General features: G+C 38.6%; 1 protein-coding gene across 5 annotated transcripts; it reads right to left on the bottom strand.

Moving 5' to 3' along the window:
- Window positions 1-310: 310 nt before the first annotated feature.
- Window positions 311-27,684, bottom strand: FHL5 (four and a half LIM domains 5). Of its 5 annotated transcripts, XM_054821760.1 has the most exons (8): window positions 27,475-27,684; window positions 27,034-27,095; window positions 15,683-15,795; window positions 10,925-11,106; window positions 8,557-8,731; window positions 5,997-6,166; window positions 3,594-3,780; window positions 311-2,127 (listed from the first exon to the last, which is right to left on the bottom strand). In XM_054821760.1, exons 4-8 carry the CDS (start codon window positions 11,081-11,083, stop codon window positions 1,976-1,978), a joined length of 843 nt encoding a protein of 280 aa, XP_054677735.1. In that variant the 5' UTR covers window positions 11,084-11,106; window positions 15,683-15,795; window positions 27,034-27,095; window positions 27,475-27,684; the 3' UTR covers window positions 311-1,975. The 5 variants fall into 5 exon arrangements, with proteins under 5 accessions (XP_054677735.1, XP_054677738.1, XP_054677736.1 ...); XM_054821763.1 differs by lacking the exon at window positions 15,683-15,795; XM_054821761.1 differs by lacking the exon at window positions 27,034-27,095.

Here is a 27,684-nt window from a genome sequence, read left to right as displayed (position 1 = left end):
AAATTTTAGACAATTAACATTTACTAATGGACTAGTTTCTGATAACTCGGTGCACATTTTTAAAACATCATACATAACTGTGAACCACTATATGTGTGCGTGTAGAGATATATATATATTTAAGGCAATGAAACATATTTCTATTTATGGGAATCCAAGTCTTACCAAGAACCTGTATCAGCCATGTGAAATGTGAAAATAGAAAAGGAGGCAGCTGGGGTAAAATGAAAAGGCATAAACTAATCAAACTCCAGACTGCAATAAAACCTGCCATGAAAGAAGAAACTGAAAAACAAAAATGAACACCATGTAAAGCAAAAGATCAATATTTTATTGACTGGAAAACAGACTGCTATGTACTTGTTGGTCAGTCATTATCCATATTGATTTCATGCCACTGCAATTCAGCTCTGGCTTAGCTTTTCGCACACATTCTTTTATTTTTCTTTTCTCCTTTTTTCACTTCTCTACCTAAAGTAATGGCTAGCTTCAGTATGAATAAAGCCCACTCAAGTCAGCCAAATAACTATGCACTGAAGGTCAGAGTCTACAGGAGAGTGTACAACTTAAAAGACGTGCGAGATGAGGACTGAAACAGTGCCAAGCAGTGCAGAATCTGCCATCCTTAATATCACTGCATTTTTCACCACAGCCCAGTACAGACACTGTAACGTGAATCAGGCCACTGTAACATACAGTATGGAAGAGAAGAAGGAAGAAGAGAAATGCTTGTAACTCAGCTCTAGATGGCCTTTAATAACAAACACTTGAGCGCTGAAGCTCAGCGAGCAGACATAACCTTCTCAAAGCCAGCTACCTAGAAACTAATACTTTGTACTACAAGCGAGGACTGCCTAGCTTGCAATGACATTGCCAGTTCTTGACATAATATTAGAAAATGCATGCGGCACATGGCAAAATGAATCAGATACTGGTTCTGAATAGCTTGCTATAGACAAGCAGACATTTACAAGAGAAGGGACAGACTGTGAATCAAAGGCCTAGCAGGGTGGAAATGGTAAGGCCATTAACAGGGTTTTGATTGCTGGCAAATCGTTTTTGAAGGGAGGAGAAGTACAAGGTTAAAGGGACAAGTTTCAGCTGGTTCTTGTGCCTACTAACAAAAAAATATATGTTTTATGCATGTATTTGAAGGTCTAGTGAAGACAATGGACACAGAGTCTTAAGGCATATTAGCTATGGGAAAGTGTACATCAGCACTATCCAATCTTGGGCAATCCTCACCTCTTACAGTAGCTCAAAATATGGGTTTATTTATGCTCTAAAGCAGTTGTGCCTGAAAAATTAAGTACACGTGACCAATTTTGGAAAAGGACCTGTCACACAGTTTTTTGGATGACTAAAGACTATGTTTCTGAGGAGCAATCTCAGTAAGGAGAGGATAATGACATTTTTTTCCCCTTTATTTGGCCCTGGAATGGACCTCTCTGACTAGGTGGTCCTTTGTGTAAAAGTACCCTCTCCTACCTTCTGCCTGCTTTTTTCAGCACCTTTTTTTTCCCCCAAAGTATGAAGGGAGTTGATATTTATAAGGTGTTCCCATCAATATTATGTACATGCCCAGCTTTCCACACTAAGGTCTGTGAAGCACTGCTAATGTCTCATCTTTAGTCATACGCCACAGAGACTTTTCACAATCCTCCTTGGTACATGGGAGATGAAATGTAAATTTTTAAGCTTCTAACAGCAGAGTGCAGTGTGTTACAAGGAGAAACATAGTGTAGTTAGATTTAAAATATATACAAATCTTTTCTGCATTATTTTCTTAACTAGTAAGGGGCTGTTTCAATTTTTTTACAAGCAGTTGAGAACTATGATAGAATTAAACTGCTGTTGGAAAGTTACTTAAATAACTAAATGCCTGTTATACCTTTTAGATGATTTTCTTACTGCAGAGTAATGAAGTAGATCATTACAGAGCGAGAATAATGCAGCTGTACAGCTCTCCACAGAACTATGAAGCAGAGCCACATTCATGACAAAGGACATCATCCTGCTGAGTCAGGAATCCTTGGCCCACCAATGAGACAGAGCATTTTGCACAGTTAAAGCATTCCCCATGCCACTGGCGGTCTTCAAATGAGACAAATTTGGCACCTCCAAGAGCTGAAAGAGATTATGGGAAAGAAGATGTGAATTCAGTATTTCTGGACATGGTTCAGAAATGCAACAGATATTGTTTTCTGATGTGTGATCAAGTTGTCATTCATATAGAAAACTAATGAACAAAAATCCATAGTCAGAAATATCCTTTGTTGGCTGAATTGAAAAAAAAAAACCCCAAAGTTTTAAATTAAATACACTGAGAAATATTTTAAGCAAAGCTACAAGTTGCTTGTCATGTCCCATTATGATCTCTGAACAGAGTGGGTTTATCAATATATCCACTCAGGTTTGCTGATCTTCCCAACAAACTCATGAAAATTATTTGCAGCGTGCAGATACATATAGTTTCTATACTTCAGTGAGTGAAATTTAATTATATTTCCACATATATAGTTATAGTTTCTACAGGATTGTTACTTAGCTATAGTTACAGTTTCTACAAGATTGAATATTTGGGAAATTACCAGATCATGGAGTTCCTAGCATGAGTATCTGAAATAAAACATCAGTGGGGTTTTTTGTTTGATTTTGGTTGGGGTTTTTTTTGTTTGTTTGTTGGTTTTTGGTTGGGGTTTTGTTTTTTTTTTACATCATGCCCCTTTATTGGGTATTCATCATTATCTTTGTCCACTTATATAAGTAGCATATACCTGTAACAATCAGGCAGTACTCTTCAACAGTTGCATCCACACACAATAGAATTACAATGCAGAACACTAGCAAATGCTCTCAGAAAACTTCAGCTATCATAGACTATGACCTATATGTCTAATTATAAATCATCAAAGTACACAAAGATGTGTGCAATAGAGCTTTGTTGCATTTGGCAAGCTTTCTAATTTGACAGGTGTGCCTTACCAGTAGGGAGTTAATTCATGTTCAATTTGATCATATTTCCATTTAAAAACAAAGCTGAAGAAATTTCTTTCATGTTTCTATCATTGCAATTTGCTCTTCAGATTTTAACCTAAAAGCTTGTATCATTTAGCAAGCAGATCTGCTTTCTGCTTTCCTATGGCTCTTAATGAAACTCACAGTGCATGGTTTAGTGGTGGACATGTCAGTGTTAGGTTGGGCTTGATGATCTTAAAGGTCTTTTCCAACCTAAACGATTCTATGATTCTAAATTACAGGCTTGAGGGACTTGTGTGTACTGTCCTGGGAAGAGCCAAAAAGTACCCTTTCATATTTTTTTAGGGATGAATTTTAGTGCAGAAAGCACTAAAGCAAACAATGGAAGGACTCCTTTCAGCACATAAAACAACTCAGCAGTCAGGGAACACACGTGATCAGTATGTCCTAGCAAGACATGTTACATGTGACGGAGAGGTCTCTCTAGTAGTTAACTCCCTTGGTCTTTCATTATAATGGGACTTTTTTAATGCTGTTTTCTGAAGTAAAGATCTGATTTGAGGGAAGATTGATGGTTCATCAGTGTCTTGTCCCTTCTAGAAGATGAGACTCACCTGTAACAGGTTTCTTGCAGGCAGAACACTTCTTAGCATACAATTTGCTGAAACAGTCTACACAGTATGGATACTCATCTTTGGAAATAAACCTTTGTCCAGACAGCTGGGTTTTACACCCAGCACACACAAAGCATTCTTTATGCCAAGGCTGGTCATGGTAGGTCACTCCCCCAGAAGTTATTACCTAATGTATTGACAAAAAGGACAGAGCAACGAAACAAAGGTGTGAATCCTGAAGGATTATCCAGTCCTTCACAAGTCTTTCCACTTGTTTTTTGTTTTCCCATATGCACAAGAGAAGAGACTGTGGTCGCGTCAACAGTTTTTCATCTGGAATATCAACTTGACTAACTGCAGTTGAGCTGAACATGCCACTGGTTTGTTTTCCTCCATTTTCTATCACAGGGTAACCTCATGGTTTGTAATACACAGGCTAGCTTGTTATGTTTTTGTTACATGTGTGGATAAAGGCTTAGCATCAAGCATGCTCTCTGAAGAGCAGTTCTCAGTGATGCACAGTGGATGAGAGAACCGATGCTGAGATTATGGCTAATCTCCAACTGGAACTGGCATTTTGCTGCCTCACAACTGAAACAGTATTTTAAGTAGGAAGAAAGAGACAATAAAGAAGCAGAAGTGAGACAGAAAGAAGATCTGTACTGTCAAAAAAAGAAAAAAAGGTGTTTATCAGTGTCATCAAACTTCTCATTCCCTGCTACTCACTCACAGCTCTCCACTGGCTATTTCTGAAGAGGGAAATTTCCAGTTGCTCTATGGTTTCCATATATGTGGTAAAGAGCTGGTTTCAGAGAATTTGCAAGAGACTGTATAGAGAAATTTCTGTAGAGATAAAGATGAGCTGTAAGATAGTGTTTCTACTGTCAAATCATATGCACGACAGTAAATAAATGAATGAATGAATGAATGAATGAATGAATGAATACAGTTGGAATAGCAGGAGAAAAAGTTGGAGAAAATTAATTGTAAAAATATTCACACCATCAGGTTTCCCTGGGGAATACAGTTTCAGGGGAATAAAGAATAATACTGGGCAATGTCAAGCAATAAAAAATTTAAATAGATCCTGATTGCCTTAGCATTCCAGTATTGGGCTACTTCTAACTCTCATTTGCTTTTCCATTAAAATCTCAAAATTTATGGCACAAAATTCAAGACTCCAGTTTGGCAATTTAATCTCTTTAGGCTCAATTCTTATTTATGGGAACTGATACAAGTTTAAGTAGTAAAATTATTTTAGCTATTATATAGGGGGAATCTTTGCATTACTAGAATTTTTAAGCAGCAAATCCTGATTATTTCACATAAGTGCTACTAACCTCAATTCCTCTTACAGAGAACAGAATTACTATATTTGCCATGTGATCACTTAATGCAAATTAAAGGCTAGATGTAGAGACATGGAATATATAAATGTACTTTCTAAAGTACTTTTTTTCTACTGAAGAAAAAAACCAAGCAGCAGATTTTCATTAAATTAAAAGCTTTTGTAAGAGGTAGAGGTTTACAGATAAACATTAAATAGGGTTAGAAATTATAAGTTATTTGGTAAAGTGATTTTTTTCTTTTTAATTCCAGAGTGATACAGGTACTAAAGAATAAGTTAAATTCTGCCATAAAAAGCAGCTTAAAACATTTCCCTAGAGAACAGTATCGCACTTTTTGCCAAGAAAGTTTGGATCAAATGATCCTTGAGGTATTCATTGATTCTATGATGATTCTAGAATAATGTGATAGTTCGAGTGTTTTCATCAACCAGAGACAATTTTAAAACATGAGAAAATGAGGGAGGAATTGATTTATTTGTATTTGGGGGAAAAAAGAAAAACTCATTTGAAATCAAGCTTTCTGGTACCCACAGGGGAATCATCATGTATTGAAACAGTGGAACTCTTGACTAGTATTATCACAATTGAATACTACTTAATCTGTTTACTGCCTGATGCATTTCAAGAGAAAAACAGGCAAGACTGTGAATGCTTTGCTCAGCTTAGGCGACTTATTATGCATGTGAATATATCTGAAAAATGTTGGAAAGGGAGGCATGTTTATAAAGGCAGAATCAGACACTATCAGGAAAGAAGAGTTTTACATAAATTTCAATGAAAAATTCAACCTTTGTTAAAAATTGCAATCAATAACAAAAGAATCCTAAAGTATCTGTTTTGGTCAGTAAATTTATTTCAAACAACATCAGGCTTATAATAATACTAACTACAAGGGGACAGCAGACACTGTCACAGCTGCCTTTCTGTGCCTGATGCTAAAAGGAAGATTCCCCTCTTACTCCTGGTTCACCAGACATTTTGCATGATCCAGCCCCTTCCCCCCATGAGCAGTATTGCCTCGTTAGGGCAATTTTTCCTCTGTACATTCAATTACCTTTTTGCAGGAGTAGCAATGGTGAGCAAATTGCTTCTCAAAACAGGGCACGCAGTAATTCTCATTGTCTTTGGTGATCAATGGTTTTGTTCCCAATGGTTGCCGGCAATACTGGCAAACAAAACAGGATTCATGCCAGGAACTTCCCTTAAATTCCATTTTACGGGAACCTGCAAAAACCCAAAGTGAAAAATCCCCCCACATATAGCCTTCTAACATAAGTTTTAAATGCCGGGAGGACTCTTGTTTTTAATCTTCTACCTCCGTATTGTATTACCTAAGAAAGCACTTATCATCAATTTAATAGAGGTTTTAAGTATGTACTTGAAATTTCAAGAACACATTCAGCACCATATGATCACCTGGCGAAAAATGTGCGAAGTTATGTAAGCTGAGATTTTTAGAGTCTGTCATATGAATTTTTTAGGGTTACTTCTCTGTGATATGCTTCAGTTGCTCAGAGTTTCTCTTAGGCCAGTCAACTCAATGATGATGTTCAGGTACACAGCACTTTTATGAATAAAAGATGAATTTACTTGGATGTTTAGTATATCTATTAATGTCCTGTCTTTTGTCTCCCTTAAACTAAGAGTCACTTATAAATGCATTATTTATCTTATTCATCTTAAGCTGGCAATTTTTTTTAAAGTAAATATCTTCTCTGTGATAAAGCACACTGCACTGTCTCTTCTTATAGCTCATCATTTCTGTCCTAGATCAACTATTCTTTTTATCATGTTCAACTTGATGCTTTTGATCCAGCGGAAGGACAGATACAATCCCAAAAGAAAGTCACTCAGTTAAATGTCTGCCAGAGGAGTTTCAGAGCTCTTAGCTCTGTGTACAGGTGCTCTGTACACCTTAATGCAGATGTGTAAATCTAAGATATGCACATATATCTGAGAACAATTTTTCCAGTGACTCTCCACCATAACTTCCTCCCCTGCTGATACCATCAGACTGCAAAGAGAAGTGCCAGGTACTTTACCATCCTTTCCACGCAAAGAAGGGAATTGCTCCTGTAACTGATTAATCTGATTAATACCTGTTTCCTGGACTGTGGGGTTAGTGGAGAGAGAAACTGCTGGTTGCATTTCAACATAAAAGGTTTGCAGCTTCCTCCCAGTGACCAGAAGGCTGACTTCACGACTGGATTGTATCAACACAGAGCTAGCAAGCTGAAGATGAAGAAATTAATGATTTAGAAACTGGTTGGCATCACCATGCCACTTCAGTTCTCTATTTGCCCTGTTATTCCTACCCTCAGCACTTGTTGCAAGGATTTGGTCTCCTTGATTTTGGGCAAAATCGGCAAAGTAGATATACACCAGAGGACAATAGTGCAAACCCCACAGGTGCTATTCTCATCACATCTAGTATTGAGTGCCTGTTAGACAGCATTCTTTTAACTATATCAAATTTAAGCAGTATATCACCCATAAACTGAACACAACTATATTGCTACAACATTTATTTCCACTAATACAACTTTTACCTGTAATGAAAAGGAAATAAACTGTAAAAGTACATAGTTGCATCAATGCTACAGGTTGAACCATGACATCAGTGACCTGGTATTTATACTAAGACAATAATTCTGTACAGCCCAGATCTTATTGTTTGGCATTACGATCTACGGAAAAATAAAATTCCTATGTCACTGCCAAATTTACTGATGTCCTTGGTCAAAGGTTCGCAAACTAGTAGACATGAGGCCATGGCAGATTGTTTGCAGCTGGTATTTGGAGTTGTAGATGTGATCTGTAAAAAGGTTCAAGCATTGAGGGTAGTTCACTGTTCCAAAAGTTAGTGACCCACTTTCCTAAGCAACCTACTTAATTTTGCCACATACAGTGCTGTTGCTTCTCTTAGATGCCTCTGAAGAGGCAATCTCTCTGCTGTATGAGCTTTACTGGTGTGGTAGCAACGAAAGGCCTAGAGAATGTCCTGAGAAGACATGATCAAAAGCTGAGAAGTAGTTTGGTGGAAAGTGCAGAATTTTCAGGGCTGCTAAAGGCAGGAAATAAACCCATTGTAAACATATCTGCACTTGTATTCTTTTTAGTAAAACTGCTGATAATGCTTTGAACATCGAATGTCATGTTTCGACAATTTAAACAAAAAATTTCTGACTGAAAGAAATGGTATAAAGAACATGAGCCAGGACTGATACTCAAGGTCTGGTCAACGTGACAGACAAAATGCAGATGCCTTGTCTAAGCTGGCACTCCTGCTAATGATAGCTCTGTTTGTCTACCTACACGGACAGCAGGACACACTTCCTGAGAGCTGCAAGCAGAATCAAGGACTCAACATGAACACATTTTACTCTATCTTGAACTCCAACATGCTTTATAAGGATTCATAAACCCCGTCAGTGCCAGAACAAAGGTACCTGCCTGCCCTCTCTTCACTGCCGGGAGGGTCCTACACGCCAAGGAGAAGTAGTGACCTGAAAGCTGTTCTGAAAGTCAAGGACCTTGTAGCTCAATTATTCAAGGATGTGGTTATAATTAAAAATGCAGTTCCATTTTTCACCGAAGGGTCCCTGTTGTCTTACCAGGCATAATGGTCTTCTGGCAGTGGAAACACTTAGATGAATACTCATCAGAGTAGCATTCAGTACACAGCAAGAGCTCGTCCTTGGCAGCAAACGGTTTCTCCACCAGCGAGCGACTGCATTTGGCGCACTTGAAGCACCCCTCATGCCAGTGACGGCCTTTGTAGGCCAGATCCTTGGAGAAAGCAAGTCCATGTTAATGTGTTTCTATCTCTCAGCTCCTCCCAGAAATACAGTGAAAAATGGAGAGCACTGCAGTGGTGACTCGAAGAGATGACATGTGCATCTGGCAGGAGGTATGCTTAGAGGTAATATAAGTACTCAGCATCACGGTGTCGGCATATTTTGTAGATCTCTTGCAGAGACCACTAGAGAGTGCTTTGGGACAGGCAATAGTCCTTCCTTATGTAACATCAGAGATATGTTTTTATTGGAAGAACTGTTTTATATTTTACAGTTGGCCTTCAAGGGGAAACAAGTGATCAACATTTTAATGTGCGCAGGCCACCTGACAAGAAGTGCATTCTCTACAGGCTTTGGAATGAACTTCATGTATTTTTTAACGTTACTACTTTTTCTTCCAGCTGACACTACATAACACTAAAGAAAGATCATATTATTGCAGAAAACAAGCAATTAAGATCTCATTGAGAACAAAATTATTCTTAGGAAGATTATTAAAAAATCATTGCTTTTGTTTACACCTAATATAACTCCTCCTAAAAACTTGGCAGAAAAATGTTTAAGACTCAGCAGGCTTAGAGGATGAAAAAGCTACAGTATGTGTACAAGACCTCCACTAAGAATTAAAAAAAAAAAAGAGCAAACAGCAGATTTTATTTTTCCAAGGTTAACAAACCAGGGAAAAATGTACCACCAAAAAAATCCCCTACCTTAAAAAATAAACCAGACCCTTCCAGGTCTCCTTTATAAGTAAGAAGCACAAAAGGACACAAATCCCTTCTCATTTTTTCTCCTTTTTCAGATCCCCACCTTTCAAGTGCTAAAAATTAAATACATACCATGCTTCATTTCAGGAGGTGCTGAGTGCTTAGCACTTTCATTTGCTTCAGTTAGCACTCTGAACCTTTTAGAAAATAGGCAGCCTAAGGCAAAGACTGGGTAAGATGGAGAGGAAGCCAAGCTCTAGCACTTTGGCAGAGGTAGGACAACCAGCTGCAGATCTCTGTGGGCTCCTTTTCTAGCTGACTCTGGCCTGTTGCACTCCTTTCTTGTTACTCTTGCTTTTTTCCTCTCAATTTTTCCTCCTACTCAGTCCAAAGACATAATTTTTTGTTAATGATCTTTGACATCGGTGGTCCTGCCACTTAATTTTAAATTTCAAACTGTAATTAGTGAGCTCAGACCACATGTTCTCCACGTGACTTTGATTGGAGCGATGTATACAAATTCGCCATTTAAAAATGCTGATGAGAGCTTGGGAAGAGTCTTCAGCCAAATCAGCATTTTCCTTGTGCTTTGAAAACCATGAAGTGCTTTGGCCAGGAAGGCCTCCTGAGAGGTTTATTTTAATAACTTTCTGACCTTTTATTTCAAAAGAATGTAGGCAAAGTGAGCATGGGGAGAAGGTGAGTACTACATCCTGATCTTGGCAAAACAAAGGCATTTTGGCAGGTTTCATCTGAACTTAAAATTCCAAGTCAAGTGTGCAGGCTGTAAATTGAAGTATGGGCTACTGTAAACCCTATCAAAGACCATAGAAGAACTCATATTATTAATTAATATTCTGAAAAAGGGGCGAGGTGAAACAAAAGCCAAGCCCAGAAACACTGCCACTAACATGCCATCTGTGAGATGAGCAAGGTAAGCATGGCATTAAGTTAAAATTAAAATATACCTCATTTCCAAAAGATAGAGGGAATAATATACAAATAATAAACATGGGTTTTTTTCAGCTTGACATTGGCATGTCAACACCTACAGTAAAAGTATACAATAGTCAAAATATTTTTTTCAATGGACATCTCTCAGAAATTCCAAAGTTTCACTCGACCTGATCCACTGAATTACACCAGCACCCTGCTCGCCCTCAAGCACTGAGCAGTCTCTGCAGCCCGTGACTGACTGGAGGTGAAGGATGGAGTCTAATTGTGATCCACACATACACCGCAGCCTTGCTGTATGTTTGAGGTGTATGTATGTGCAGATGTCCTAATCTTTGGCCCTGGAGCTTTTCTATTGTGGGAAAATAGCACTGTTTCTGCTGTGCGTGGATGTACAATCACTATGCTTAGGTCTCTTCACGAGCACAGGGTTATACAGAGGGCTGGATATAAAATCTGCTATTAAAGAAATGGGATTTGTGTATAATTTAGCAAAGGACAAGAAGTGAAAGCTAAATTTTTACCTTGGAATTGCACTCAATAGGTTGCTTGCACTCTTCACAGGGGTTAGCAAACAGGCTGTCATAACATGCAACACAATAAGCGTTTTCATCTCTTAATGCATACTTCCTTCCACGAAGAGACTGCAGGCAGTAATGACAGTCTGTGTGATTGCTGGTCATTCTGGTGGGGTTCTCCACGTGATCTGGAAAGATGGAAAAACATACAATTCAGTGGATGACTGTTTGATTGCCCAAATAATAAGTCATGTTGTTTTACCTGTGAAAGTTAGGACAGGCGTTCCTTGGTCATTTTCAGTGCCCTGGATTTCTAATGCTGGGTTATTCCATAATAAAATAGTAGTCTTTAACAACATACACTGTGTATTGTTACCTACAGAATGGGCAGCAAGAAGACTATTTCAGCTTAACCTAATGGTACTTACACTGACAGGTCAGGTACCTGAAAACGAAGCTGTCTTCACATTCTCTACGTACAACTGCTGACATTATGAGCATTATGTACTAGATTGTGAGGCATGGTTTATCCAGAAATCAGGGAATGGAGATAGAAGCTATAGTTCAAAAATTAAACCAGCTGCAGAGTTAAGAGGCCAAAGAGAAGTGGCAAGCACTTTGTAGTGTGTTCCTGGATTTCTCTTGCCATTCCTGTCTTTCTGCTCATTCCTTCCCTCACAAAATACCCTCACCTCTATTTGACTGAACAGAGGGAAGACAAGGGACTCCCAGCTATATGGCTGTTTTTCAAATAGTCTCAGCTGTGCTGCTAACATTTGGTGGCAGTGTAAAGTGACACAAATACTGCTGGGTAGCAAAAGACCAAAATGAAAAGAGAAGTAAACTAAATAAAATCCAAACAAAATCATAAGTCAAAGCAAGTTTATTTTGTTGTTATTGGAATAGATTGTCTTTTCTTACATATTTCTGTATTGCCATGTTCCATGTTGGCAGTGCCAAAATACTGTGAGATAGATTACATTTCTGTGCCAGACAAGTGCAGGAAATACCACAAATCTGTGGAGAGTCAATTGTAAAAGGTTCCCATCCTTCAGTTTTCCAGGCTAAAGAGGCTTGGATAAGCATCCAAACCTCAGCCTCTTATAGATTTGCAATGCTGAACATTTTAAGGATTGTGGAGATGAAGACTTATTTCAGTCTTCTGGTTGCCGGTTGGATCATCAGCACTTTGCTAAAATTGGGTCTTGATTCCTGGGAATGAGGGGAGAAGAATCCAGAAAGTTCCCAGTGAAGCAAACCCAGAAACATCTGCTGGACTCATTGGATTTCACTCTTCATTAAACTCATTGAGTGTCACTGCAGTCAGTGCCAGCAGTCATAAATTTTAGAGGATTTGAGAGCAACCAGGGAAGGTCTCCTAAAATATTTACATATCAGTGACTTTTTGTAGCTGAAAACTTTTCACTTTGAGTAACAGTGCAAATTAGTTTATCTTAACCAGATGCAAAGCCTGAGAGAAAGGAAGAGAAATATATGAAGAACAAGATTCGAGGGAGCACTCGCCATCACAGAGCTCACATCTAGTCCATTTGGAATTACTCCCTCATATTTGATTTTATATACTCACTGCCTGTCTTATACCCATGGTTCAGCTTTAAAAAGGCATTTAATCTTTTTCTGGGTTACTGCTTTGTGAGATGTAATCCAAAATGATTGTTTGAACTATGAGAAAGCACAATTACTGCAGGTCTCCACTGGCACCAATACATAAGGTCAGGCATTTATTAATCTGTTCCTGGAGGGGTAGTAGTAAGACAGTGGAAAGGGGACAGGGAGAGAGGCTATAATGCTTATCTCAGACCAAAAGTAATGATTTTTTTCATTTGGCACAAGCTATGGAAAACTTGCTGTTCCTGTAAATCAAAAATCTTTTGAGCTGAATTGATTTACTGTATTTCTGACTGCCCTAAATCTTTCTGTTAGCCAAGACAGTAAAGAAATCAAATAATCTGTAACTCAGATCAGTGGGGAACATGCTTGCTTAAAAATATTACAGATGTGTTTTATGTTGTATCTTTGGAATAATAGTATAACAGGGCTTGGACATCCATTTTCTTCAGATCAAACAGAGATTTGAATGTGAACCTAATGAACCCATGTATATGAGAAAATGACATCCATCAGTGTGGACATTTACACAACGTGACACATAAAACCCAGACACAGCACAGCAATTCAGTGCATGATCACTACATAGTCATCACCAAAATCAAGGTTAAGTTTTCCTCATTTTCTATATTGGGAAAGCAGTATAAATTGGTGGCTAGGGAGACAATCAAGGAATGTTTGTGGTTAACTGGGCTCCATATTCAAGGTCATAGGACAGGCTTGAAACTGGGTTTCAGAGGAATTTTCATTCCTTTTTTTGTGGGAGTTAGAGTTATGAGCTGCCTCTGAGGGTAACCCTGAGCAGACCACCTTTCTGATTTCCTCCCTGCTGAATCAGTACCCCAGCTTCCTAACACAGTTTTGTCTCAGCCTAAAAGTGGCAACAGGAAAATCCTAACAGGGAATGCGCGAAGAGCTTATCTGTTACTTATAGTGCTTTTTGTTGTACAAAGTTCACCAACAAATAGCTTCACATATCTGAAGATACATCTCTGGTTTTTTTCATTCTAATGAATGGTGATAGGTCTTTAAGTTACTGAAAACTTTGCATACCCAACAATTTTCTTCAAAAAGTAGTTTTCCTGATTATTTTTTTTCTTTCCAGGAAGCCAATCTGTTCCAGGAAACCCTGGGTTATATACACATACAAGACCTGCTATTGTAATACTCCAGAATGTCTGAATTTGTAATGTAGTTATCCTCCGAAAAAACCTTTATGGATATAGGAACGAAGTGCCATTACTCCTCTTTTACAGATGACAATGGTTGCTTGAGAACATTAAAAGAGTACACTCAAGACCAGAGTCAAAGCCTGGCAATGTCCTTGAGCTGCTCCTCTAGTAAAGCACTCCAGTCACCCAAAGCTTTGTTTCAGAAAAATTCTTCAGCATTTGATCATGATAATATAAAACCGTATTTGGGAATGAAGCAGCGATGGCATGAAAAAGAATGATGAGTTTTATAAATGTCTTGGCAAAGGTCTGGGTAACCTTTGTGGATTACTTTTACCATTAGACAATGCAACAAAAAGAGTGAATCTCATCTCCCCCAGCACCACTTACCCTTGCTCCAATAAATAAGTAATGGTATGAGCACCACGTATTTAAGTAGAATGTTTTTCTTGTGCTTTGATCCTAATCTCTAGAGAAATATGTTTACTTTAAGTTTGCTGGAAGCTAGACTTTGTGTTTTGAAGGTCAGTTAAGAAATCTCTGGAGGTCTGATGCTGTTCACTCTCATGGAATGAAACGCTGACTCCAGCATTCCAGTTGCTAACTCATGTCCTGGGCACAGGGAAAGATTACGACGTCTTCACTCCTTGGGCAAAGAGGATTTTGTTATCTAAATTGGAACAAAGCTAAATACCGTTGATTTTTATGTGTCTAGTAGGCACGGATACGTGATACCATTTGTAGTGTTAGAATATTCCAAGGGGGAGAAGAGAGATGTTGCCAAAGATGTGAGGGTATTGCAACTGGAGTCCCTGGCGTCACATCTGAGAATGCAGCAGTCTCATGGTAGGAATTATAAAGCAGATGAAAACAAAACAACGGAGCTGGCTAGTCTCCCTGCTGTTCAAGATAGAATTTAGCTACAACAAGTTAGGAGAGGGACTTTCTGTAGAGTCAAATCATTTCGTATAAGATGCAGAGCACTAGAAGACTTCCAGCGAAGAAAGCCATAAGAAAATGGTCATGAAGTTGTGAAACCTGGTAAATGCAGAACCGCCAGGAAAGGAATGTTTGTTTTCTCATTGGAACTGAAAAGCAGAGCCACAATGTCTCTTAATAATTTATCTTGATATTGTCTATAAATGTATGTTAATCTCCCTTAGGTTACATAAATATAAAAAGCCCATAAACATTAATCCTACTTAGATGGGAATGAATATACATAGGCATGTAGATATATACATATATGTAAAAATGTACTTTTTGCTTTACTACAATCCTAATGGAGTATTTTCTAATCTAAATAAGCCTGCCATTGAACTGCATCATCTTTTTCCTTAAGCACATATAATGAATGGAACAAGGCTCTCTATTAGGGAGGCATAAAGAAACATAAAAGATTGCAAAATAAATAATTGCAACAACACTGAAGGATAAGAAAAACAAATTGATCTGTGATGAGGGACACACCCCTGGCAAGCCATCCCAGATATCTATTTATTTTCAGTTAAGTAATTTTTTTATCTTGGGACATGGTTTTACATGAATTGCTGACTTCATTTTCCCTATTTTTATTTTTTTTTTTGGTGAGAGCTACTGAACAATTAATCACATACATTTGCAAAATACATTAGTGACTTAAGGTTACAACTGCATCATAAAGCTAACAATATCGTTATAAGGAAAAATTTCTACCAATATAATTCTTTTATAAATAAAAGTTTCTAACAAGTTTCTACAAAGAAATTTTTCCTCATTTCAGAGACCACAGTTCTCTGGATGCCTGCTACCCCCCAGAAATCTGTTATTTTGTTATTGTGACTAGACCTAATAAAAGACCTTACCCCTTGAGAAAAACGAACTCACAAGACAGTTAAAAGTATACTGTATTTTCAAAACACTGGCAATACCCTTGCTTTGTCTCTTCCCCCTCTTAGAGTAATTGCAGTTTTCCCAGTCATACCTTTAAGCTATGCTTGAGTGTTTAAGGTTACGAGAATTTTTGCTCTTCAAAAAACGGTGAGAGCAGCAGTAGGAACCAAGGGCATATATTACAGATCAAGTCAGAACGAGTACCTACAGGAGAGAAGAGACACGGGTGTTAACTTTGAACAAGCTGTTTTATCTCCCTGGCAGAGCACAGTAATAAAGAGTCAGGTCCTGGGAGCATCTGAGCGGGTGCAGAGCTCTCATTGATGAAGTTCTGCTTTAAGCAGCCAGGGTGGATGCCAACCAGGCCTGTGCTGTAACAATACGATTACGCTGCTTCAGGGTCTACAAGTGACATGGTTTTGGTGGACCATTTAGGCAAAGCAGCTCATTTAGAGGCTGATCTGGTAACTGTACCGCACTACATTGTACCGTGTCTGCACACAACACGAGCAAAAAGGGCAAGAGCTCTGGCTTAACTAGGGGATTGAGCATCCCAGGAATTCTGTGCTGCCTTAATTGGTATTGCACCGTGCAAACTCAAACATGGGCGTAGTCATCTAAATTCTTACTTTATCCCAGAACGGCATAATTTGCTACTTATCTAAATCTCAAACTAGGACAAATTAAAGCAGTGAAAGTACGTCAACAAAGTGTTGACGCTGGTGCAGACGTACAGAAATGCTGTTGCGGAAGAGCCCTGACTAGCCTACGTCCCTCAAACTCTCTTTACAAGCTACAGAGTGGGTTGGAATAGCCTAGCCCCATTGCTGATACGGCAAGCTAGGTGTTTCCTTTAATTCAGCCACCGAACTTTTACCAGCAGCATCCAGCCTGTCCAATACAAGGCCAAAACTTTTTACCAAGGTCAGCCTGAGTGATTTAGTTGGCAAAATTCAAATTAATGGCTCTGTATGCATCTCTCCCAGTGGATATTCTTCCTCTATTGTGAGCCTTGCTAGCAAAACTCGGGAATTACCGTCACAGTAAACCCACTGTACAGAGAAATTAGAGGGCAGAGATAAGCATGTCAAATGTAGTAGCTGAAAGAAGGTTTTTTGGAAGGGGCAGACAGAAAAGTTGCTAACTGGCTACATAACTAAACCTAGATTATTTGCTGGATTTTTATTTATTTTTTTTTAAACTAATCAACACGTGAGAGTTGAGGAGCACAATTCATCATTTAATACAAGTAACGCACTGGTGCCCAGAGATTCCAGCCCAGAATAACTAGCCCTGTTATTCCGAAGGCAACAAGCTTGGCTGATCAGCAGTACTGTTGGTCAGTAATGTAGCTCCATGTTTAAGTAGAGGCAAACTGTCTGTGGAGTGCTCGGTATTGATTCAAGTCTCACCCAAGCTATTACCCAGGAACACAAATCCTTTTCATCTGCTCAGATTCCTGGGTGTTGTCAATAGCTTCACCAGAATAAGTACATGAAAAAAAAGTAGGATTAATGCTAAGGCTTAGAAAATTTCTTTTATTTTTGTGAAATCATTCTTATCCACATTTTTTTACAGGTTTTCACATGGTCTGGTAGAGCCAGAATTTTCTCCTGTCTTCATTATGGAGCTCATTTCTTTCCGACTACTGTCAGATTTATAGAATAAAATGAAGCCATGAAATATTTCAGCTGTGCATTGGTGTACATTTTCATGCAAAACCTTGGCAGTATTCTCAGTCTTACTCTCTATATTCAACCATAAACCAAGTCTGAGTATTGCATCTGGCACAAAATGGCCATGTGATAAAGTACACCCAAATTAGCTGGTGAGTGATAGACTTAGAAGGCATTTAGACAGTTTTCAATTGATTCGCTTCAGCTGCCTGAGTTCCAAAAGCAAAGCAGCCATGACCCCAAGATGTGGATGAGGAATCATTAGTGAGTCCTAGGTACAGTGTTAAAGGAGACAATTTAAAATAATGACATTAGTGGGGTACCCTGGGTGTTGATACTGGGGCCAATACTGTCCAACATCTTCATGAATGACCTGGATGATTGGACACAGTGCACCCACAGCAAACTGGCAGATGACACAGAACTGGCAAGAGTGGGTGATACACCAGATGCATGTATCCAGAGAAACCTCTCCAGGAGAAGTGGGGTGAGAAGAGTCCCATTCAAAACCCAACTGGACATAGCCCTGGGCAATCTGCTTTAGGTGACCCTGTTTAAGCAGGGGTTTGGACTCGATGATCTCCACAGGTCCAATGCACCTCAACCATTCTGTGATTCTGTGATGGACCACAGAAAGTTTGTCACTGCTGAATGATAAAAGAGGGAAAGAGTCCACGATACCTCAGTATGCCCTTACAAGCATTTGAGCAGGAGTGGGGTCATTCCCATAACAAGGTCTGTTGGAGATGACTTATTGTGATTCCACATCTAAGCTAGATGTGCGTAGTCTAAACACATGAGAAATGCTATTTCTTTCAGCTGTAATATTTACATGAAGCTGAATGCACACTTTAGAGCTCTGCTGCCTATATCCTTGGAGCATGGATTTTGAAAGATATTTTCAAGGATAATAAAAAATTGGGATTAAAAAAGGTATATATCAGCAATTAGGTTATTCATTACATTAACGTCAATGTTTTCTGATATTTCAACTCTGGTAAACATAGTCTCTAAATCCTTCTCAATTAAAATACATTCAGTGGAATTGCACAAATTCAGTAACAGGAAAGAACAAAGGAAACCAGTGATTCTAGATAATTTCTTTCACAGAAAAAAACCCAGTTTCAGTAGATTCAGCATTTCCACAGGGAAAAAAATAATTTCCAATGTTCTCAAGTCCCAGTCATGTGAAATTGAGAGATATGTATTACTTTCTGTGTCGTCACTGAGTGTGAAACATGATCAACATGCCCTTTGTCAACCATTCTGATACTTAGGTATGCATACTGCCCAAAAGCCGGGTCCTTTTTGATGGAAAGGACCTAGTGGCTTGTCTGTGGTATCTGGCTTACTACAGTAAAGAAGATTTTATTATTTTTGTTGTTTCAGGCTGGTGCAAGTCAAAACTCCTTTTCCTTACTGATCATTTTAAATTATAAGCTGGTGTTAATTGTTACAGACTAGCCTACAGAAGAGATGTGAAGGTCTGGATGCCATCAGTAAACCTCACTACTTCGATGACTTGGCTCAGAAGGAAACGTAGGCACTGCTCCGCTCAGCCACTGCCCTGTACAGAACAACGAGGAATAAAGGAGTGTCTGCGGCACGGACATCTACACTAAATACACTCCTTACCAGAACTCAGCAGGGAAAGCAGATCTAAAAATTATTGTGCGATGACTTACAGACTGTGTGAAGGAAAATGACTATAACTGTACGTAAGGGGGGTTTTTTCAGTTCAGCGGGCAAAACCATCCTAAAGAAGATGCAAGAAACCTTACACGAGATGGCTACGCAACAACCTGCTCATGAGGAAAGTTTCCTAATGCCTTTTAGAGGATTAAATTCATGCTCTGAAACTTGAGCATTTATAAGTTTCCAATACTAATATAAATTAAAAGAAAAGTTATTGCATGAGGGTATTGGAAGGAAAAGGACTTTTGCACTAAGCTTGATCCAAAACGCCTTAACACTTTCATTTTTAAAATTTTGATGTATTTTAATACAAAATATCTATGGATAAAAAAACCCAACAACTTCATGGAAAATGTCAGTTTGTTTTAGAAAAGCAGGATGCAAATGAAGTGAAATCTGGCTGAAAAATATTGGTCTAAAAATGGAGCTCAAATTCTCAATAGAAAAATTTCTAGTAAAAACTTTTATTTTTGATATAAAGTTAAAAATTTCATTTGGAGAAGCAATTTTGTAGCTAGCTATGTTTTATTCTAGGAAACAAGATGGGTATCTGATTTAGAGTCATCTCATTTTCAGAGAAGAAATTTGGTAGCAAAAGGACATTTATGCTGGGCTACAGTTTCTTCAATTGAAATGGCGGGAATGTAGAGAATAACATATTGTACTTGCATGGAAATATTAATGTATTTTTCTTCTATCAGTCTACAACCCAGCAAGTACTAAATGTCTTTGAAAGAGAAGAAGAAACAAATATTTAGGGCTGAGCTGGTCAGGATGCAAATCGATCACTGAGGTCACAGCTGATCTCTGGGCAATGAATACAAAGTCTTCGCCATCACCCTTTCTGCCCTCCCAGTCCCCTTTCCTACCTCCACCCTCACCTACAATCCCCTAATCATGGAAAATGCTTTTAAAAGTGCTTAAATAAAAAGGAAATTAAATTTACAGGTGAAGACGTGCTGAAGTCCTGATCTGAGACGTTTACCAGTGAGTTTATCCCCAGTGTGCAAATCAGAGCGGCACTTCTGAGCGACATCGGCTACAACAGCGTCTGCACGTCAAACATCTGCCTCCCAGTTGCCCTCTACGCAATGCACTAATGCTTGCACAGCTGAGCAGAAGTCCACCAAGGAAACAGCAGCATCTTAGCAATGTAGTAACATCTACCTGCAAACGACACAAGCTTGCCTTTGGGACAGAAAGCTTTCTTGGGGAAAATAATAGCAATAGGAAATGATGCCTGTGATACAGCGGGGAGTGAAGCGCTCACAGGCCGTGAAACAAAACAGCCTTGCCACTAACAGGTGGTAAGAGAGCTTCAATAGGCAACGCTGATTGCCTGCAATCGTTAAGATCTTAATAAAAAATAGGCCGTTTCTTTGTCTTTGCAGATGCATCAACTGCAGAGACTGGATTTCCCCCACCCTTACATTTTATTTCGGGGAGAGAAAGGCGGATGAAGAGTACTGTGTCTCATGAGAATGGGTACATCACATGAATTAAAATCCTTTCTTAAAAAAATAACGACGACTGACTGCACAGTGCAACTTTTTCTAGCCGGTTCTTTAAAAGACAGTGACCTACTTTAGAACTGCTTTAAGAAATAAAACGAGCAGTAAGAAAAAGATGAGCACCAGCAGCAGCAATGTTAGCAGCAAGCTAAAATTGGAATGGATTTTCATTACCCTATTTAAAAAAAAAGACCTCCTTCCCCCCAAAACCAAACATAAAACCCCCAAGTGTTAATAAAGCATCTGCAGCAGCGGCACAGCCTTTTCCTTTTCTCTCCCAACTGCACTGAGCCAACCTGACCTAGTTTTCTGAGGAAAAAAATAAACCAAGCTATAGCACTTCTGTAATAAAAATATGACACCTTATCAAAATGAACCAAATCTAAAGATTTCCAATCGCAGCCCTGTTAAAAGATCGTCGTGAGCTAGATGGCATTACAGCTTAGGAAAAGCAAAGGCTACTGCAAGGAGTATTGGTATGTAAGATCCCTACTTCAGTTATCATCGTTCCCAGGTATTTAGATTTTTAGACTCGATGAACATTCAGTTTTGCTGCTTGCAGAGCTCCATCAGTCTTAGCTGCCACCTCCTTACCCAACTTTTCACTGAAAACAGAGATGACGTGGTTCTGCAGATGAGACCTGGACTGCTTATTATGCCCACAGGAATCATAGTTTGTGAAGCCACTGCTGTGTACAGTCTAGGAAATGCTGGCAACTGGAAATGTAGCATATATACCCCCTCTTCATATTATACGTGAGCTGTTTAGGGTGACCATTGCTGTGGCAGTCTCCTCTTCATGGAGAGGAACCCAATGATGTGCCTTCATGGACCTTCCCAAGGGAAAGCAGGCTTCAGGATGGGTGGTCCTAAGGGGCAGGATCAAATAAAGAAGGAATGGGCAGAAACAGTGAGTAGAGCCAATAACAGCCTGATCTCAAAGCAAGGACTACCTACACACTCTGGATTTTTACTAACAATTAACACAGTAGGCATTGCTACAAGACCTAGCGGTAAGGATCCTCTGCAGTTGTGATCCCTTTGGAATACAGGGATCCAAAAACAACACAGCCTTATTAAAATACATATGCATACTGCTAGGTGGACAGACCACGAAAGGTCTAATCCAGTGGAGAAAACCTGAAAGATGTAGTACTCTGTATTCTACTGCTCTTACAGTAATGAACCGGTGATACAATATAACTGAGCTAAAGGGCGAGAAAGGTTTCCAGGAAAGCGCACAACAACCAACCAACATGAAAATACAGTGTGGTGTTCCTAAGCAGACTTATTTAACTTCCTTATACTTCACCCTAAGTATTACATGAACGCCTGCTTTGTGATCTCTTAGAACAGGACCCCAGGAACACTTGCATATATATGCAAATTAATGCAGCTGAATAATTTAACTCAATTAATGGCTGTCAAATTAGATGATTTAATATTTTTTGGATTTTCTAGGGGTGCACAAGAAGTTGGGAGGGGACACAGCCGGCACAGCTGACCCCAACTGACCAAAGGGATATTCCATACTGTATGACGTCATGCTCAGCATACAAAGCTGGGGGAAGAAGAAGGAATGGGGGGGACATTCAGAATGATGGCGTTTGTCTTCCCAAGTCACCGTTAGGTGTGATGGAGCCCTGCTTTCCTGGAGATGGCTGAACACCTGCCTGCCCATGGGAAGCGGTGAATGAATTCCTTGTTTCACTTTGCTTGCGTGCGCAGCTTTTGCTTTACCTGTTAAACTGTTTTTATGTCAACCCACGAGTTTTCTCACTTTGACACTTCCAGTTCTCTCCCCCATCCTGCCAGGGGTGAGTAAGAGAGCAGCTGCGTGGGGCTTAGCTGCCAGCCAGGGTTAAACCACAACAGTGATTTTTTCCTTCTATTCTCTGTCCTGTATTTGTTTTAAACATATTGTAAAGCTGCAAAACCTTATTAGTTTAAATATGCAGGTGCATCAAGGGCAGGCTGCTGGTCTTTGGGCTGGGGGAAAAAAGAAGATAAAATATTCGGATACACACATTTTTTTTTACAACATATCCTATATTCACTGTTGATAGTAAACCAGCACATTTCATTCCAACACAGCGAAAGGCTATATGGCTTACTATGTAAAAACTCAGTTCTGGAAGAGAGCTGACAACAGGACTTTTGAATGCAGTGAACTCCTTAAGGAGTAGGGCTGATGGGAGAAAGGGCAGGAAGTGGAGGTCTTCAGCTTCTTGTTCATCCTCTACCAGACAGGAAAAATAACAGCGTTACTAGGACTGAGTATAGAAAAAAAGTTGGGGTTTTTGTTGTTGTTGTTTTTTTTCTTCTTTTCTTTAAAATGTTAATCAAAGACCTCTTGAGTCTTGAGCAGTTGAGTAGATAATGTTGTGTCAAACAAGACAGAGTGTATCATGGCATCGGGTCTGTTTTAACTTCAATCTTCATGTCCTGTGAGCAGCAACATCGACCAGTCCTTAGAGAGACTCAGCCCTGGGTTCTGTTCATGTCCTGCCAGTGACCTTTGCCATGTACTTGAAATCTTTGTGCCTCTTACGTTACCTGTTCTGCCTACTTAGGAGATAAGGTCTGCTGAACAATTATGTGACTGGGTATCCTAACATTTCCCTTAGGCCTTAAAATATCCCTGCCAGACATTAAACATATTTCTTTCTATTTTAACATAGTCTATCTTCCTAAAAGTGGCTATGATTTAAAATTAGACCCTGCAATGAGTAGACTATGGTATTCTGTCTTTACTATGAAGTGAGGTTACTGACCCTTCAGTTACTGCCCTGCTGGGATTTTTGTAATGGGCTGGCATGTGAAGAGGTCCTTTTTTTGGGTTTTTTGGCACTATGACTTTCAGAGTGGATTTCTTTCTATAATTATAAATACATGCTATCTAAAAACTGGTTCCAATGTAGGATTGCCCTATTCTGATTGAAGGAAAATTAAGGCTAAAGTTTATCTGAACACCCAAGACAGTCAACATTTGACTCAGACAAATAAAAACCATCAGTAAAGTCTTAGAATTCTGGAAGAAATTTTGTAAGAATGAAGAAATTCCTTTCTAACATTTAGCAACATTTTAAGAACACACTGTTTAACTCAAGGATATTCTGGAACAATGAGTCCACTGAAACTGGTAAAGTCTATTCAAGTGACGATGTGAAGTCTGACACGTAGCAATAGCAGAGCAACCATCTTTGCAAACCTAGAATGGAACTGGCTGGTTTCAATACAAGATGATCCCCAGAGTCCGTAACTCTCGCCAGCTGTGGGGGATAGGATTGGTCTGAGGAGGAGGAGATTGGTAAGCAGCAGCAGAAACTGCATTAAGGAATAAATGCAGTTCAAGTCCTTTTTGCTAATTTATGTTGAACACGGTAAATATTTTCAGTAAAAAGTCTAAGCAAGTGATTAAACAAATTAAGAATTCTGCTACTGTATTTAAAAAAACCCCACAAATGTTTTGAGCTTTTAATTTGAAATGTTTCTCAATGCTCTTCAATTTTCAAGCACCAAACTAAACAAAGATTCACAATTAGAAGATCAGTATGAAACAGTTTTTCCTCTAATCTTTTCCTTTTTTTTTTTTCATGCAAATAGAATCCCATACTCACAGAACTCTAATTATGCCACAATTTGTCATGTTATAATACATAAATGAATCATGATGTGGCTGAATTAGAAACTTGAAGAGCTAACTTGAGGAAGACTGGGGTCCTGATAAATAGATTTACAGCCTAATACTGTTCTGAGCTTCTGATAAACTGAATTATAACCAATACTCTGAAGTATTTTATAGCCTTCCCTTCAAAGATTTCAGAATGCTTTTCTAACAAAAATAATAAAGTAATGCTAAAACACAGTTGTGAGATACTTGTCTACAGAAAAGGTTAATACTTGTCAAAGCAAAGTAATAGACTTGCTCAAGGTCAGAGAGCAAACCCGGAGGAGCGGGAAGAAAAGAAGCCAGTCGCTACGCCTTTGCCGTTAGATGGGTCTGCTCATCAGGCTGTATCCATGGCACTGGCCCGGCATAGTTAAAAACACTGTACGAAGGTTGCCGGGTGGTCAACCTTCAGTGCTAAAGGTAGAAAGCACTTCTAAAATTAGCTGAATCAATAAAATGTTCCAGTTGTGCACTTTGCAATTGTCCTTAATTACGCCGAGGTTATGATTAATGTTCTTACGCAAAATGTTCTGGGCGGAATTTTTCCACTTTTGCATCAAACCTCTTAGGGCTGCAGTGGTTGAGAGAGTTCCCAGTTATGAAGGATTTTCCAGTCAATTTGGGTTGTTTCCAGACAGCTTTGGATAATGTGGGTTTGAACTCAGTTTTTTTCTCCTCAACGTAACAAACCCAGTTTACAGATGGGGAACTGAGGCACAGAACAATTTGCTGGAGGTCACTCGGGACTGAATTGTGGTCTCCTGCATGTATGCTCTCCCAACAACTATGCCATGCTCTGTCACTAGGTCATCCTTTCTATCAATTCTGCTATCTATGCACAAAGACACATTATAGGAAATAATAGAAATATTTTTCTGAGTTATATAGCATCCAAGTGTGAGGCCATCAATGAACTAGGGCAGCCTGTTCAGATCCATTACCCATAATATGCTGAGATGTGCAAGAATTTACCACTCCTTATATACGGACCTAGAAAAATTCAAACTCAAAGGTGACCATGGCTGAGGAAAGTAACCTACTAGCATGGATGAAGTCAAATCAAAGAAAGCTCTTACTCTAAGAAAGGGAAACAAGAAAGGATGACAGCTGATGTACACTGTACAGTATCAGAGAAGAATGGGGATATTCACAAAAGCTAACCTAAACCTACTGAAGCTAATGAACAAGGCACTTTTCACAGTTAAAAGAGAGAGATAAATTCCTCTCCAAGGTGATTACCAGCAGAAACTTAAATTAGACATCATTACAGAGGCAACCCAGTGAGATTAGTTAGGCTTTGTAATAGTCTTGTCCCTCACTGTATCTCTGCTACAGAATTTTATTAACTTACTTTTAATACATCAGTTCATTGTTTTTGAAGTAATGTTTGCATATTTCTACAAAACCATTTCATCCCTCTTACATTTTACAGGAAAATACAAATGTATGAAACGAGGAGTTCACAGCATCCTTTTTCACTAGAGCTGTGTGCCCCGTCCCCAGAAGAATGAATTCCACTGCAGGAGCACAAGCGGAGCATCAGCCGCATTTTGCCATGCCAACTTCCAAACTTGGCGCTCTAGAGATTTTAATAGAAATTAATTGAACTGGAAATCATTAATTTTATGAACATGCTAGAATTAGTCGTAAAACATCTTACCCTTAACTGGCAGGGAAGCGTGCAGAAAAACTCAGTTTTACTCCCCAGGTGATCTAAAAGCCTCAACAGCATCTGGAGCTTCTTTAGTTGACAAGAGGGCTGCTCATTCCAACGGGGTCAGAATTTCACCCTCTGATTTTGGGCTTAAAATTTGGAAGCATGCTTGTTAAGATTTTCACGTTTCTTTCTCTCTGTCTGTGATTAGGCAATACTAAAAGTATTTAAATTTTTTTTTTTTTTTTGAGAAATAAAACTCAGATATGGGAAAAAATCAAGAAAGTTGGGCTAATTGACATGTAGCCCACAGAACATATGTCTTACAAGTCAAGCAGAAATATACACTTCATAAAATGTGCCTGCCTGCAAATAACCTGGAGATACCATAGGTCACAATTGATCAGAATCTCTTTCAAGCAACTTTTGATTTCATTTTCCTCTAATCTTACAAGAAGTTGGTACATCATCTTAAGTTTCTACCAATTGCACAACTTTGAATCAAAATGACTTTTGTGACACCGCAATAAAATTACATGGCAAGACCATCAGCAATCTGTTATAACATTAATATATTACATCTGTTACAGCCTGTTCTGCTAAAATACTCTAGAAATGTCAACTCATCACACAAATGGAAGAAAAGTATGTGTGAAAATATTAACCACAAACAACAAGAGGCATCTGAAACTTGTTTTCTAAATGTAAGAGATTTTGTGCCCAGCTCCAGATATAAAACCTGATCTTTTGAAAACAGGGACAGTTAAAGAAATATATTTTCAAACATTTACATTATTAAAATGGAAATCATAGTTGATAGTTTTGGCCAAATTTAATTGTAAACTCATTATCAAAAAGACTGCCATTATGAAATCAGGTAGCAGTACAATTAACATACATAGACTTTAATTTAAGGAATACTTCCACTTCTTTTTTAATTCTGCAATATAGGCACACATTTCCAGCACCATTTCAGTAAAAAGTGGTATATCCTTTCGATACTACTCTTCCCCTTCAAATTCCAAACCAAAATTATGATCCTAAAAATGTGGTAACTAAAAGATAAAACAAAGTGTCTTTCAGAGGGAGAATCTGGAGATGATACTTGATTCTTATAACAAGTCAAAATATTGCTATAAACACCAGCTTGGAAACTGGTTTTACTTCACAAAAAAGGCAAGAACAATCCATGTGAGGTGTTAAAATTAGTTATGCTGGAAACAAGTGACTTACCTGATCAGAAAAGACACTATCTGGAAAGTTTTCTTGCAGTAGCAAACAGCTATGAAATCTTGCTAAGAGATAAAAATGGTGATTCAAAAGTTACAGGAAATAGCATACAATTTTATTGTTGGCTTGTTCTTTGGAGTAAACAAAATTAATCCTCATCTCATGATAAAGGAAACCCCAAACAATCTTCCCATAAATTAATGAGCCAATTAATAAAATGAAAACAATTGCATCCAAAAAAAGTGTGGTATTTCTTTTGGTAAAGAAAATAATTAAAAAAATATCTATGTGTAGAATTCTGCATCTAATTTAATGAGCAGTTTTGTGTCTGAAGAAAAAAGTTCCTGCTTATTTGCTCAAAATGTTAAATAAGGTACCTTGTATACTACCCCATTTAAACATTATACAAATAAAGGAATAACGGAAAAGAGCCTCGATACTCACATTTGATTTTGAGCTGCTTCTCTTGGTAACTTGTGCAGCAAAATAAAGGAAGAAATAATTACATGTCTTCAGAGAAACAAGCACTTATCAAGTCCAAAAGAAACAGAACACTTTGCCAGAGCTATTTGAGGGTCCCAGCAGAATTTGGCTGGATGGAGGAAGGCTGAGGGTCAGTTTGTTTCCCTTAGACCTTATGACATGCAAATAGCT

Source organism: Grus americana, chromosome 3 (genome assembly GCF_028858705.1).
Source record: "Grus americana isolate bGruAme1 chromosome 3, bGruAme1.mat, whole genome shotgun sequence".
NCBI classification, from domain to species: domain Eukaryota; kingdom Metazoa; phylum Chordata; class Aves; order Gruiformes; family Gruidae; genus Grus; species Grus americana.
The sequence above is the reverse complement of the archived record's forward strand: the minus strand, read 5'-3'. Positions and strand labels throughout refer to the sequence as shown.

Bases quoted from the DNA above. Each gene is read 5' to 3' on its own strand.
- FHL5 (XM_054821760.1), bottom strand. From the start codon at position 11,083: ATGACCAGCAATCACACAGACTGTCATTACTGCCTGCAGTCTCTTCGT. The intron at 6,167-8,556 runs GTAAGACAACAG...GGGTTTTTGCAG, and splicing joins CCAGAAGACCATTATGCCTG to GTTCCCGTAAAATGGAATTT. The intron at 3,781-5,996 runs GTAATTGAATGT...TCAATACATTAG, and splicing joins ATTGCTACTCCTGCAAAAAG to GTAATAACTTCTGGGGGAGT.